This window comes from Mus musculus, chromosome 2 (genome assembly GCF_000001635.26).
Source record: "Mus musculus strain C57BL/6J chromosome 2, GRCm38.p6 C57BL/6J".
In the NCBI taxonomy this organism is placed as follows: Eukaryota; Metazoa; Chordata; class Mammalia; order Rodentia; family Muridae; genus Mus; species Mus musculus.
Window position 1 is genome coordinate 39,116,990 of NC_000068.7, and position 14,384 is coordinate 39,131,373.

At 39.9% G+C, this 14,384-nt stretch overlaps 1 protein-coding gene across 3 annotated transcripts in view; it reads right to left on the reverse strand.

The window, feature by feature from the left end:
* Positions 1 to 14,384, reverse strand: part of Scai (suppressor of cancer cell invasion) — a 124,545-nt gene that overhangs the window by 50,776 nt on the left and 59,385 nt on the right. For all 3 annotated transcript variants that reach the window (XR_003953451.1, XR_001783044.2, NM_178778.3), the window contains exons 4-6: positions 8,101 to 8,196; positions 6,015 to 6,101; positions 4,122 to 4,220 (exon numbers count right to left, since the gene is read on the reverse strand). Coding sequence is in view for 1 of the 3 variants with exons in the window: in NM_178778.3 (NP_848893.2) it covers positions 4,122 to 4,220; positions 6,015 to 6,101; positions 8,101 to 8,196 (282 nt within the window). In the remaining 2 variants the exon portion in view is untranslated. The remainder of the gene's footprint in view (positions 1 to 4,121; positions 4,221 to 6,014; positions 6,102 to 8,100; positions 8,197 to 14,384) is intronic.

Here is a 14,384-nt window from a genome sequence, read left to right on the forward strand (position 1 = left end):
AGAGCCATTATAGCCATTGCAATTCCTGTAAAAGAAGCTGAAAAACTCACATTTGGGCAGACTCTAACTGTATTTGCTTTACATGCCGTGAAAACTTTGCTGATGCCACTAACTGGTTGATGTCAAATGCCCATCTGACTTAATACCAAGCCCTTCTTTTAGATAAGGACAGCCTGACCTTTGATAAATCATTAGCTTTTACTACTATCACCCTACTGCCAGATGACAACCCTGAGAAGACCATCCATGAGTGCCTGAAAATGCTGGACATTATTCAAAGTACGTGACCTGACCTGACATATGTCCTCTCACCACCAGAGATGTGGAACTCTACACAGATAGCAGCAGCTTCACTCATAAAGAACAAGATATGCAGAGGTAGTTGTGGTCACAGGCCAAAAGGAGGTCATTTGGGTGCAAGCCTTGCTCAGGGGCACATGCCTTGCCCAGGGGCCTAGTTGCCCAGAGAGCAGAAATAATTGTACTGACACAGGCTTTAAGATGGGTTAAAGGAAAAACGGTGAACATCTACACAGACAGCCAAGGTGCTTTTGCTATGATTCATGTTCATGGACATATATATAAAAAGAGGGGCTTAAACACCTCAGAGGAAACAACTATTAAAAATAAACATGAAATTGTCCAGTTATAAGAAGCCATTTGGCTACCAATTGAACTGTCTGTAATATCAAAAAGACAAAAGCTACCAAACTCTAGGTAACAATCACGTCGATCAAGCCACCAAAGAGGCTGCTCTTAGGGAACCTAGAGCCCAGACTTCCTGGAACTATCTGCTGTCCTAGAGACTCCAGTCTGCCTCAAAGCTGTTCCTGAGTCTGAGGAGGAGATCAAGCCATATTCTGACTTAGGGGTTTAGGAGGCCTGCAACAGGTAGTGGATCTTGCCTGACAGAAGAATCTGCATGGCAAAGGTACTGGGCCAAAACTGGTTAACCTGCCTTGCATAGCTCCATGCACTCACCACCTAAGAAGATCTCAGACCTCATCTCCCCTATGTCTGGATACCTAAACAGTGAGAAAAACTTCAGAGCATTTCAGATCGCTACCTGCTCTGTGCAAAGAACATGCTTCCCCGAGATCAATGGAGTCAAGGTACAAAATTACAGTGAATTTTGGAATTGGACTTCGCTGAAGGCAAGCCAGGACTGTATGGTATAAATATTTGCTGGTCTGGAATACCAACACAGGATGGGTAGAAGCTTTTCCATTCCAAGCAGAAATGGTCCAAGTGGTAGCTAAAAAATTAATAGCAGAATTTACTCCCAGACTTAACCTCCCCATTTCTCTGGGGTCCAACAATGGCCCAGCCTTCACAGCCAAGTTATCTCAATTGTTCTCTAAAGCTCTTAACATAAATTGGAAACTTCACTTTATTTATGATCCTTGGAGCTCAGCAAAGGCAGAGAGGATGAATAGAACTTTAAAGGAGATTTTTAACTAAATATAACCTTGAGACTGATGGTAACTGGGTTGACCTCTTACCTTACACTCTTCTCAGTTTCCCATGCATCCCCTAATGAGAAAAGTTCACCCCATATGAGATAGTTTATGGGCAATCACTTCCCATGATCCCTTGGGTACATGTTAGATAGTTATCAGATTGTCCTACTTCAATCTCAGAGTCTTTAAAAGGATTGCAATTAACCTTGGGTAAGATTTTCCCTGAAGTTTAGCCTGTTCAACCCATTGGGTACTGCCCTGCAGATCACTCATTCCAGCTTGTAGAGGCTTTATCAATCTGCTACTTCAAAACTGATCTGCATCAGCCTAATGGAAAGGACCTTACATCATGATTCTCTGGATAACTACCGCTGTTAACCTTACCAGTACTCCTGCCTGAGTTCATCACTTGCACCTAAAGAATGTACCCAAGGAACCCACAGCAGAGGAGCCCAACTCTGAAAGGTGGAAAGTGACTAGAAAAGGACTGCTAAAAAACAAACTTTCTAAGGTTTGACTGTGCATTATAACTTTAAACACTGTATTTTTGCTGCTGGAAACCCCACCATGACTACCCTGTGGCTAACTGTTTTACTGGTTTGTATACAAACAGAACCTAAATGCATCTTGACAGGGGAAATAAAAGGCACTCCTGACATTGTCTTGCCATGCAAAAGGTTGCTTTTATCCACCCACTAGGGCCCATGGCTAGGACAAAAAAAAAAGTGGGGGAGGAGCAAATGGTCTTTAGCTAGATAAACGGAGATACTTGAGATGGATTAATCTGACCAATCCCAACGTAATAGTACAGACTTCAGCATAATCAAATATTCTTTTAAAGGTTCTGATAATGGAAATTACAGATGTACTAAAATAAGAAGAGGAAGGGAAGATTCATTAATCACTTCAATTGAACTTAATATCTCCAGAGTAACTCTGTCTGTATCTAATAATATGGAGTATAATTCTGGGCCCATCTAGCACTAAAAAGGCAATGAGAATACTCCTGTGTAAGAAGGAATCCCTTCATTCCCAGTCTCTTAAAAAGAAATCTGTATGGAATAGAGATTTTCATATGAAGATTATACAATGAAAATGAGGGATGAAATGGAACACCCACTAATGTTTTAAAAGCGATGGCTGATTTTCCTGTTGATAATGTCCTTTTCCTCCACTGCCCATGCTTTGATAACACTAATGTCCCTTCTTCTTGTAAGTCTCCTCATCACACCTCCCTCCCCTTTGGTAAATGATTTCCTAGGCTTTCTGTCTAGGAAAACAATACTTATTCTGTACTCCCTGCAGGGTGTAACGGTTTATGTGGGATAGGATGAGTTACACCTATTTTACTTAGCAAATCAACAGAATACGAGAGCTCTTCCTGAGATCCGCAATGACTCCTTACATCTATTAGATCCCTCTGGTTGCTGTGTTACCACTGCCTTTCTGCTACCTGTCCCAGGACTTGTTGACTACAAAGAGAGATTTCTAAACTAGCCTGATTTTTAAAAAACTACTAATATTACAGAAAAATATTAGCTAAAATTGAGAAATGGGAGAACTGAGAATAATTTCTACAAAACAGAGCTACTATATATAGACTATTATTCAAACATAATCTTGGCTGTCAACAATTTACTGGAATGTGCTGTTTAACATCTCTGGTTTCTCACATACCACTGACAACCAAATTCATGATCTACATAGAGAAATAAAGAAAATCTCTCCAACAAATTTTTGACTGTCCAATATGGCTAGGATGTCCTCCTCCCCCCTCACTGGACCTTTAACATTTTTTTTTTATTGGTTATCATTATCAGGCCCTGCACCCTTCAATGTGTTATTAATTTGACTGCCCATCAGATAATTCTAAAATCATTGCCACTAGATGACATTATTAAGATATCAAAGATTTGACAGAAACACTTAAGTCAAGGGAGAACCTGTCTGACTCCATTTTGAAGGCAGGAACCATTATGCTGTATTATTAAAAATATGATTCCCTCTTTCCCAAGCCTTTGTCAAGGCCTCATGTATAAGACATCTATCAGGAATCCCTGAATCCCACCAGACTCCATGAAGCAAACAGTGGCGCTCAGCTGGGCACGGTGACCAAGCAGCATTGTGCTTTTGTGTTTTTGGACTGACTGTGCCACTTTGTAGCCGAAGTGCTGGAGCTAAGAGTGTTTGCCACTACATCTTATAGTAGTACACTGAAAACAGAAAATTCAAAGAACGCTAGTAGTCTCTTCTCTGACAACTACATGGTCTAGAGATGACAAAGACATTAGTGAAGCCTAGCTTTAGAGTCCTTTCTTCCCTATGAAACCTGTGTAACCTATATCCATCATAAAGAAATAACCTTCTATGACAAGATGGCTCAGTGGATAAAGGCACTTGCATGATGGCCTGAGTAGGATTCTCAGAACCTATGAGGCTGGAGTAGAGGATGACTCTTAAAAGTTGTCCTGACCTTTCCATGAACACGGTGACATCTGCACATGGGAGCATGTGCGCGCGCGCGCGCACACACACACACACACACACACACACACACACACACACACACACACAGAGTAATAAAAGGAAAAGGAAATGTATGCTTTTTGCACCATTTTCACATGAACTAAAATGCTTTCTGAAAGCAAAGCTGACACATACCTGTCCTCTTTATTGACTTGAGAGTAGTATGATCTCTGTCTGATTGCAGAGTAGAAGGAGAAAGCCTCATTCAGATAACTGGTCTCAGAAGTTCGTAAACTATAAGAAAAAAATTTTTTTTAAGTAAGACGCAAACTGGGTGTAATGCTCATGAAAAACACTTGTTCTAGATTGCCCTGCCCTGCACAGGGGGATGGGAATGACTGCCTTCACTTTGAGTCAGCAAGGTATCCGACCTTGTTATCTTTCAATTGTCTGGTAACAGCAGCAATACAGTTCTTCCGTGCTGTTCCAACCAAAGTACACATCACTCTCATTGTAAAAGGGACAGGATTCTACTATGCCTGCTTCCAGAACTCGACTAACCTACTGTCACTTGATCTTTGGTCCATTTCTTTAGTTTTTTCCCCTCCTTACTAAACTACTACTTTGGGGAATGCAAATTAGCTATGATGCCTGTTTAACATGTCTAGTTTAATAAGAGACTTTCAAAAAATAATTTACTTTAAAAAGTTTATTTAGTACCCTGACAAATTTTATACACACCCACCCACCTACCCTTCTGGTTACTCTCTCCTCTCTCTCTCATCTTTCTACTCCTATCAAGTCTTCTTTCTTCCTGTTCCTTTTCCAGATTCATGACATGGTTTTGTTGTATGTCTCATTTAGTTTAACCAGAGCCATTTATGCAACCATTGGATTGGGACTATCTCTGGAGCCTAGAGAGGGCAACAGTGGGTACACAACTACAGAAACACAACCTTTCTTTGAATCTATCAGTAGAGCTCCCTGACTCCTCTTCCATCAAGCTCTGGCTGTTAACGATCCCTTTTTAGTGGAGACCCAACGAAGACATCTGTAGTTGCTGAGGATTCATGATTACAATGATTGGTACTTCTCAGCCCTTCTCTCTATCTGTACTTCCATAATTACTGTTCTCCAAGCTTGGAAAGGATGGTACCCATGTCTTCTCTAGGGATGAGTACATCAAAAATCACTTATTCTTAGCACTGCAACAAAGGTTTTTAAGATCCTCTTCTGGCAACAAGAGGGAAAGAGTCCTGGGCATTCTAAGAGGCGTGCCCACACTGGGAAGACGATGACTTTCTTACCTTTTGTTTGGCTTGCTTTGGTTTTCTGAGACAGGGTTTCTCTGTTTAGCCCTGGCTGTCCTGGAACTCACTCTGTATGTAGACCAGGCAGGTCTTGAACTCAGAAATTCCCCCTACCTCTGCCTTCTGAGTACTGGGATAAAAGGTGTGTGCCACAATCAAGGGCTTTGTGGGTTTTTCTTTTCTTACTTTTTAAATTACAAAAGGCTAAAGTTTTATGTATCTAAGTACACTGTTGCTGTCTTCAGACACATCAGAAGAGAGCACCAGATCCCATTACAGATGGTGTGAGCCAAAATGTGGCTGGTGGGAATTGAACTCAGGATCTCAGAAGGAGCAGCCAGTGCTCTTAACTGCTGAGCTCTCTCTCCAGTCTCAGATGTTACTATTTTAAGGATGCAAACAACTATCAATTTACCTCACTTAACCTCTCAAACATAGTCAACAAGGATGAGTGTGTAAAGAATACTATGAACATCATATATGCTATATGTCTCTACACACTATCAAGACTTGAGAAGTCCTAAGAATGGTAAATCTATTTAGTATTCATTGCTTATAAAAAAACCAAAATCAAACTCCTCAGGTCTGATCAAATGAAGTTACTGAAGAGAACAGCTGACATGAAGAATACTGCTTAAATTATATAATGCCATTTCATGATGCCATCTTGATCCATCTAGCCTAAACAAAATTCCATCTATAGCTCACTGCCTTCCCTCCAACATGCTCTGTTTTAACCAAAGAAACACTTTATTCTTTCCATATGAAATTCACTTACTAATAGTGGTAATACAGCTGCCCGATCTTGGAAGCGATTTCCCCTATTTGCCACCGCTTCAAGCCATACCGATTATCCAAGACTTGTCTGTTTATATAGGAGACAAAAGAATAGAAATAACAAAATATAAATTTCAAAAAGAACCAAAGCTATAAATTCAATGATAAAATATCATCTCATTAGCAAAGATCATGAATTATAAGATTTCATTATAACCATTCTACTACATTAAAAAATGTTTCTCTTGACTGATTTGTGTCACGTCATCAGGTATATATAAGTATATAATCTGTGTATGAGTGTGCATGAGCATGTGATTATGTGAGTGCACGTATGCATGCCACAGCTCAAGTATGGCAGTCAGTTATTGCTTCTCACATTCTTGGTCATTACCATGCATGCAGTTAGCCAGGAATTCTTCTGTCTTTGCTTCCACTCTTATTACAGGATTAGACTGGATTACAGTCTCACACTTGAATACAAGTGAGATAACCGTGAACTCTTGATCCTATTTCTACCTCTTAAGCACCAGAACTATAAATGTGTACCACCACACCCAGCTAAAAAATTATTTATTAAATGCCCACTGAAGCCAGGTGTGGTGGCAGATGTCTTTAATCCTAGCATTTGGGAAGCAGAGGCAGTTGGCTCTCTGTCAGTTTGAGGCCAGCCTGGTCTACAGAGTGAGTTCCAGAATAACCATGGCTACACAGAGAAACACGTTGTCGAAAAACCAAAAGCCAAAAATGATGTAACACTTTCTCCCCAAATTAACTCATTTCAGAATGAAACCACAGATCATCTTCCCATGTGAAAGAGGGAGTAGAACGTTCCATACAAAACATTCATTAAAAATCTTAAACAGAAAACAAACAAACAAAACCAAAAACCACCAAAATCTTGTTTTTATTTGGATCATGAAGATAAAATACTTTATACTTGGTCTTAGCCAGAAGGTCAAGAAGCACTAAACAGGTGGTTATTTTAAAAGCATTAAGACTGAGCCAACAAGATGACTAAATCTCTAGAACCTACCTACATGGTGGAAGTAAGATGACTCAGCCAGGAACCCTGTGACCTACACACACACAGAACCAAACTGAAGCCATTTCGAATAAAACTTCTATTTTGAAAAGAGATCAAATGAAGTTTTAAGTTTCCAAGACCTCCCTGGTTAACTGACATCCTGGTTGGCAAGTTGAAATATGAATGCTAGGCGAGTTCCTTGTCACAGTTGAAAAACCCAACCAATGGGGACAGAATAAGTGTACCACAGAGGCATGTTTCTAAGAAAGTCCCTCATCCCCGAATCCTGATTGCTGGGAAAAGATAACTGTTACTTGGCACATATGTTTATGGTTTTCAAGATTACAAGCTCTGCAACATTCCGGCCCTGGGTAGGGGTGGGTGTGTGGGTATGTTGCTATTTAGTTCCCGTGTCTGTTCTGTGTCCTGATCAATCAGTAACAGCTTGAGTACAATAAACTTTTGTCATCTACATTGACCTGGCTGTGAGTTGTATTGGAGCTAAGCAGACCTCACAACACCACCTCGAAAAACTCACCCCCTGCCTCCCCCACTAATATGTAAACAAAAAATAAAGAACAAGGGAGCTGGAGAGATGGCTCAGTGGTTAAGAGCACTGACTGCTCTTCCAGAGGTCCTGAGTTCGACTCCCAGTAACCACATGGTGGCTCACAACCATCTATAATGGGATTTGACGCCCTGATCTGGTGTGTCTGAAGTCAGCTACAGTGAACTCCTATACATAAAATAAAATAGTTCTTTAAGGGCTGGAGAGATGACTCAGTGGTTAAGAGCAGTGACTGCTCTTCCAGAAGTCCTAAGTTCAATTCCCAGCAAGCATACGGTGTGGCTCACAACCATCTGTAATGGGATCTGATGTCCTCTTCTGGTTTCTCTGAAGAGAGTGACAGTGTACTTACTCATATACATCAAATAAATAAATAAATCTTAAAAAAATAAAGAACAAGACAAAACAGTAAATTTGTTCACAGTCAGAATTATAGCTAGCATACAATTATACAACGCTCCTTTACTGCCCTTTAGCTATGAAACTCTTTACCGATGCTGCTGCTGGAATTTCCAGAGTTTGGTGTAAACATCAAAAGTTCTTCCGAAGTAGGACTGCCACTGCTTCTGTCCATACTGAGGCAAATCTCTGAAAAGTGAAGTGGGCATGGACTTTAAATTTTCAGAAATTATATCTTGTGATGATGTAATAAATCATATTAATTAAAGTACTTACTTTCAGGATTTCTCTGTTAAATGAAGTTCTAATTTTTGAAGGAAAAATAATTCTAGAGACCAGAACACACTTTCCCACTCGAAATTACAGTGTATCTTAGTGTCCTCTGAACATGTCTCCCCCATCAAGACAAATCATTTCTTCACTGGCAGCTGATATACTCACTTAGGTACTGCTAATTTCCAATATTTATCTTCAGCTAGGACTATAGCAATCAGGAAACACTGCTTTAGGGAACACAGACTTAACTCGAAGTGGGTGGAAAAACATATTCAAAATGTTTCTGAAGATTCATCTTCATTAAAAAAAAAGTATAAGATGAAATAAACAAAACAAATCCAAATAGGCCTCATAGGCTCATCATTTAATGTTTTTTTTCTCCCTATATTGTTTTCTTGTAATATTTATTTTGTTGCTTAAATAAAGAAGTTGAGGGCTGGTGAGATGGCTCAGTGGTTAAAGTGTTAGCTGTTTAAGCCTGAGTTCAACTTCCAGAACCTATATAAAGACGGAAGAAGAGAACAGGCTCCAGAACCTATATAAAGACGGAAGAAGAGAACAGGCTCTGCAGGCTGCTCGCTGACCTCCACATGAGCTCCACAGCATACAAGATGATGAAGATGATAAAAGTTATACTTCTATTTTCTTTGTTGTATAAAACAGTGTTTTAAAGATGAATGTTTTGTGCTCAATCTTGAGGTTATCAGAATAAAATTAATAACTGAGATAAAAGTGACTGATTTTCTAGTATCACTAAGAAAATCACTAAATAAGATTTGTCAGTAAATGACAGTACACAAACATTTTTCACATTTAGATCAATGAAAAATGTTAGCTATATATTTTTAATATTAATTTCTTCAAAATAATTCGAGCATTTATCGTTCCAGTCTAAAGAATCAGCCACTCTGTAGCTGGCAAGATGGATTAGTAGGAAAAGAGCCTGTTGCCAAGGCTGTTGACCTGTGTGTGATCTGCAAGATACACATGGTAGGAGAACCAACCCCAAAAGTTGTCCTTTGACCTTCTCATAAATGACATGGCTTGTGTGCAGTATCTTTTCCCCATAAACAGAAAAAAAAAATTCAACTATAAAACTGTTTCTTTTGTAATACAAGGTTAAATTTTTTTCTATATCACCTTTTCCCTAATGACATATATCCTAGAGCTAACATTTAAATCACTGTAAATGCTTAGAATCTAAAATGAAATATTATATGATAGTGAACTTTAGACAAATTCTTTTAATATTCATAGTTTGATTCTAAATGCATCATCTGATTATTATTGCTGTTAACAGAGATAGGAAATTAATGACTCATGGAATCAAGTTAAATGTGGCTCTGTGAATTACCCCAGAAGTTAAATGACCTTGCATTTCATTTTGCAAAGGCATTGATGCTGTAAGCTAGCCGCTCATTCTTTTTCTGATGTTTTAGGGAATGTACTGGTGTGACACCAACCTCTGTTTAAACACTCAGTGCTGAGCTGGGCAGTGGTGGCTCACGCCTTTAATCCCAGCACTTGGGAGGTAGAGGCAGGCATATTTCTGAGTTCAAGGCCAGTCTGGTCTTCAGAGTGAGTTCCAGGATGACCAGGGCTATACAGAAAAACCCTGTCTCAAAAAAACAAAACAAAACAAAACAAAACAAAACAGCAACCAAAAAAACCAAACCAAACAAACCTTCAGTGCTGTTAGCAGGTACCTATCAGGAGGAGGCTGGGAAGAAACAGACTAAATAACTAACTTACACCGTGCAGGTGTAGTCAGTGTGAAGCTAAGTTGTCAAAACTATGGAAATTTCAAGTTTCTATATGTGGTGGTTTGCATATGCCTAGGAGTGGCACTATTAAGAGGCGTGGCCTTGTTGGAGGAATGTGTCACTGTGGGGGTGGGCAATGGGACCTTTTTCCTAACCATGTGAAAGCTAGTCTTCTCCTAGCAGTCTGCAGATGAAGATATAGAACTCTCAGCTCCTCCTGCACCATGCCTGCCTGGACACTGTCATGTTGCTACCTTGATGATGAACCTCTGAACCTGTAAGCCAGCCCCAATTAAATGTTGTCCTTATAAGAGTTGCCTTGATCATGGTGTCTGTTCACAGCAATGGAAACTTAACTAAGATATAAATCTACCTTCTTCACTTACTTGAATGAGCTATGATCACTACTGCCCACTCTTCAGCCCTCCTCATACCAGTCTTGTGTGGTATGACACTGTTCCTAAAATCCTGATCACTTACAAATCTTCTGTTTTTACAATGTTTTCCACTGGCTTCTCATTTACTTTAAAACCTTAGTGTCTCATCTCATGTGTGAGAATTGTGGCCAGTACACTAGGACTCAAATTCAACCACCTTCTAACTCCTAATTCAATATTCTCTTTTTTTAGCATTTAAGATAGCAATCTAGATTTCTTTTATCCCCTTAGTACTGAGATTATATGCAGGCATTACACATACTAGGCAAATAGTCTACCACTGATCTCTATCTACGACTCTAGATTTTCTTACATTGACAAGAATCATAGCATTTTGTTCTTGAAGCAGAGGGAGCTTTAAGAAGGTATTTTAAGCCAGGTGGTGGTTCATGCCTTTAATTCCAGCACTTGGAAGGCAGAGACAGGTAGATCTCTGAGTTCAAGTCTAGTCTGGTTTCCAGAGGGAGTTCCAGGGAAGCCAGAGCCACACAGAGAAACCTTGTCTTGAAAAACAAAACAGAACAAAACAAAACAGCCCATGCTCTGTACTCAGCTGGACACGTTAAGATCTAAGAAGATCTGTCTTATCTGACCTTGGAGAATTAAAAATAACTGATGAGTGAGTAGGGGAGCAGGGTGGGGGGAGGGTATAGGGGACTTTTGGGATAGCATTTGAAATGTAATTGAAGAAATGAAGAAAATATCTAATAAAAAAATAACTGATGAGAACAGACCAATCTGCTCTACTATTTAATATGACATTTAAATTGCTAGATTTTGCAAGAAGCTTTGAATTTACTCAGAATCTTCCCAAAACAGAATGAATAACAAAAGAACAAATTAAAAAAAAATCCACAGAAAACATTTTTCATTGACATTAACTTTGGGTCCCCAAACAGTAGATTTGTGTCCTGAGATCTGAGCATAAAGAAAAAGCCCAGGGTTCTCACCTAATGATGCTTTTCAAGGACACACATGAGAGAACATAGTCCTCAGAGTAAGTCAACCCTGCCTACGTCCCAAGCTTGGATTCGCAGCCTCTATTAATCGGGAGATAATACATACCCACTGCGTGAGCATCCAGCCTACTGTACTTTGCTCTGGCAACCCTCAAAAAGAATATAACAAATGACAAAAAACCCTGACAATTTCCAAAATGCAGGTGGTTGGTGACAAATTGCCAACAGCCAAATGCCTGTATGCTGTCAGTCTCTATAGAGATGTGAGAAACCAAAAGGAGACACATGATGGACCATCAAAGACGTGGACCCAGAACAGCCAATACTGATTAACCAGGGAGCACTGTGAGGATAGAAGCCTAAACTGTGTACAGTTTGGCCTTAGCCATGAGCCACAAAGTCACACAGAAGGAGTCCTAGAAAAGAGAATTTCAAGTCTCATCTGAATTAAGATGCAAGCAAGTATAAAACAGTCACTGAACCCAAGGATATGAAAAGGAATACAAATATCTTGGTAAGTTCTACACAGATAATATGCTAAAACAGAACTATTGACACACTGAATCAAATAACACGTTTATTAATGTTTCTTTTTACTTTAAAGAGGGTAGTTGGAATATACAATTACATTTGAAGCTCACATTTTCTTTATTAGCCCCTTTTTCATCATCATCATCATTATTATTATTATTATTATTATTATTATTTATTTTTCTGCTGATCTTATTGTGTGGTCCTAGCTAGCCTGGAATTTGTGGTGATCTTCCCTGCCTCTGCCTCCCAGGTGCTGAGATTACCTCTTTGCCCATGTCCAGCTCACATTAAATTTCTATGTCACTGCTTTTCTAGACCATGAACCCAAGATGCCCAATGCAGTGCTTGTCTATGCCAAATGCATACTTGACTCTGGGAAGTGGTATAAGCCACATGAACTGAGAACATGAAGCACACGCATGCACAGATGGTATTGCTTCTGTAATAACTACTAATTTGCAGAACTGGACTCTGGGAGAATATTAAGAAAGAGGAGCTTGAGCTGGGTGGTGGTGGCCCACGCCTTTAATCCCAGCACTTGGGAGGCAGAGGCAGGCAGATTTCTGAGTTTGAGGCCAGCCTGGGCTACAAAGTGAGTTCCAGGACAGCCAGGGCTATACAGAGAAACCCTGTCTTGAAAATAAAAAAAAAAAATAAAAAAAAAATAAAAAAATAAAAAGAAAGAAAGAGGAGCTTGGCGGTGGTGGCTCCTATCTTTAATTCCAGTACTGGGGAGGTAGAGGCAGGTGGATCTCTGAGTTTAAGGCCAGCCTGGTCTACAGAGTGAGTTCTAGGACAGATAGGGCTACACAGAGAAACCCTGTCTTGAAAAGAAAAAATAAAAGAAAGGAAGGAAGGAAAGAAAGAAAGAAGAAAGAGGATAGAGAAAAGGGACAACTGGAACAAACTCTTCATTTCTCAGCTCTCTCTCTCTCTCTCTCTCTCTCTCTCTCTCTCTCTCTCTCTCTCCTCCATCCTACTCCAAGGCTTGCTTCAGCTTTATCTATTTACCCCTATAGAGTACATAGCTAGGGATGCAGAGGCCTCTGCTTTTCCAAGATACCACTATCACTTGGAGACACAGCTGCCTCTCAAGCTTAGTTCTAAAACTGCTGCCTGGAATAATCCCACCAACTATTAGAGTCTACTTCCAGTTTTAGTTGCCATGGCAACCAGAACCTGGCACGCACTTGAGTTTTTGATCATTTTCTGAACGTATTCAAACCTTTTTAAAAACATTATTCTCACTCCATGACTACTATACCTACACATTAGCACTATCATAAGCAAATCACCATTCACTTTACCAATTTCTTATTCTCTGGAGTGTTTTCTTACACAGAATGGAAAGAAGAGCTAATTACTATGCATATATTCCAAACAGGAAATTTCTATCCAGAAAAACATTCTGTTAAGATAATTACAGCTGGAGAAACAAAAGGCTCTGACAACTCAAATGAACATCCCAATATATGATGGAAAGAAAAAACTCCTTAAGACTTACCATACAGGCCTCAAATAAAACGCAAAACCTTGAAGCCTTTCATGCATTAACAGGTACTCTGCTTCTTCTTCTTTTTTTTTTTTTTTTTTTTTTGAGACAGGGTTTCTTTGTGTAGCCAAACTCAGAAACCCACCTGCCTCTGCCTCCTGAGTGCTGGGATCAAAGGCGTGCGCAGTACTCTGCTTCTAAAAGATTAAAAACTCCCATAACAGAGAGTACCAGGGAGTTTCTGTATCTTTATTCTGAGTTCAGGTCACATGAATATGTTTGTCTGTACTACTCAGCTATTAAAAACAATGAATTTATGAAATTCTTGGGCAAATGGATGTATCTGGAGGATATCATCCTAAGTGAGGTAACCCAATCACTTGATATGCACTCACTGATAAGTGGACATTAGCCCAGAAACTTAGAATACCCAAGATACACTTTGCAAAACACAAGAAAATCAAGAAGAAGGAAGACCAATGGGTGGATACTTCATTCCTCCTTAGAATAGGGAACAAAATACCTATGGTAGGAGTTACAGAGACAAAGTTTGGAGCTAAGATGAAAGGATGGATCATCCAGAGACTACCCCACCCGGGGGTCCATCCCATAATCAGCCACCAAATGCAGACACTATTGCACATGCCAGCAAGATTTTGATGAAAGGACCCTGATATAGCTGTCTCGTGTGAGGCTATGCCAGTGCCTGGCAAATATAGAAGTGGATGCTCACAGTCATCTATTGGATGGAACACAGGGCCCCCAATGGAGGAGCTAGAGAAAGTACCCAAGGAGCTGAAGGGGTCTGCAACCGGATAGGTGGAACAACAATATGAACTAACCAGTACCCCCAGAGCTCGTATCTGTAGCTGCATATGTATCAGAAGATGGCCTAGTCGGCCATCAGTGGAAAGAA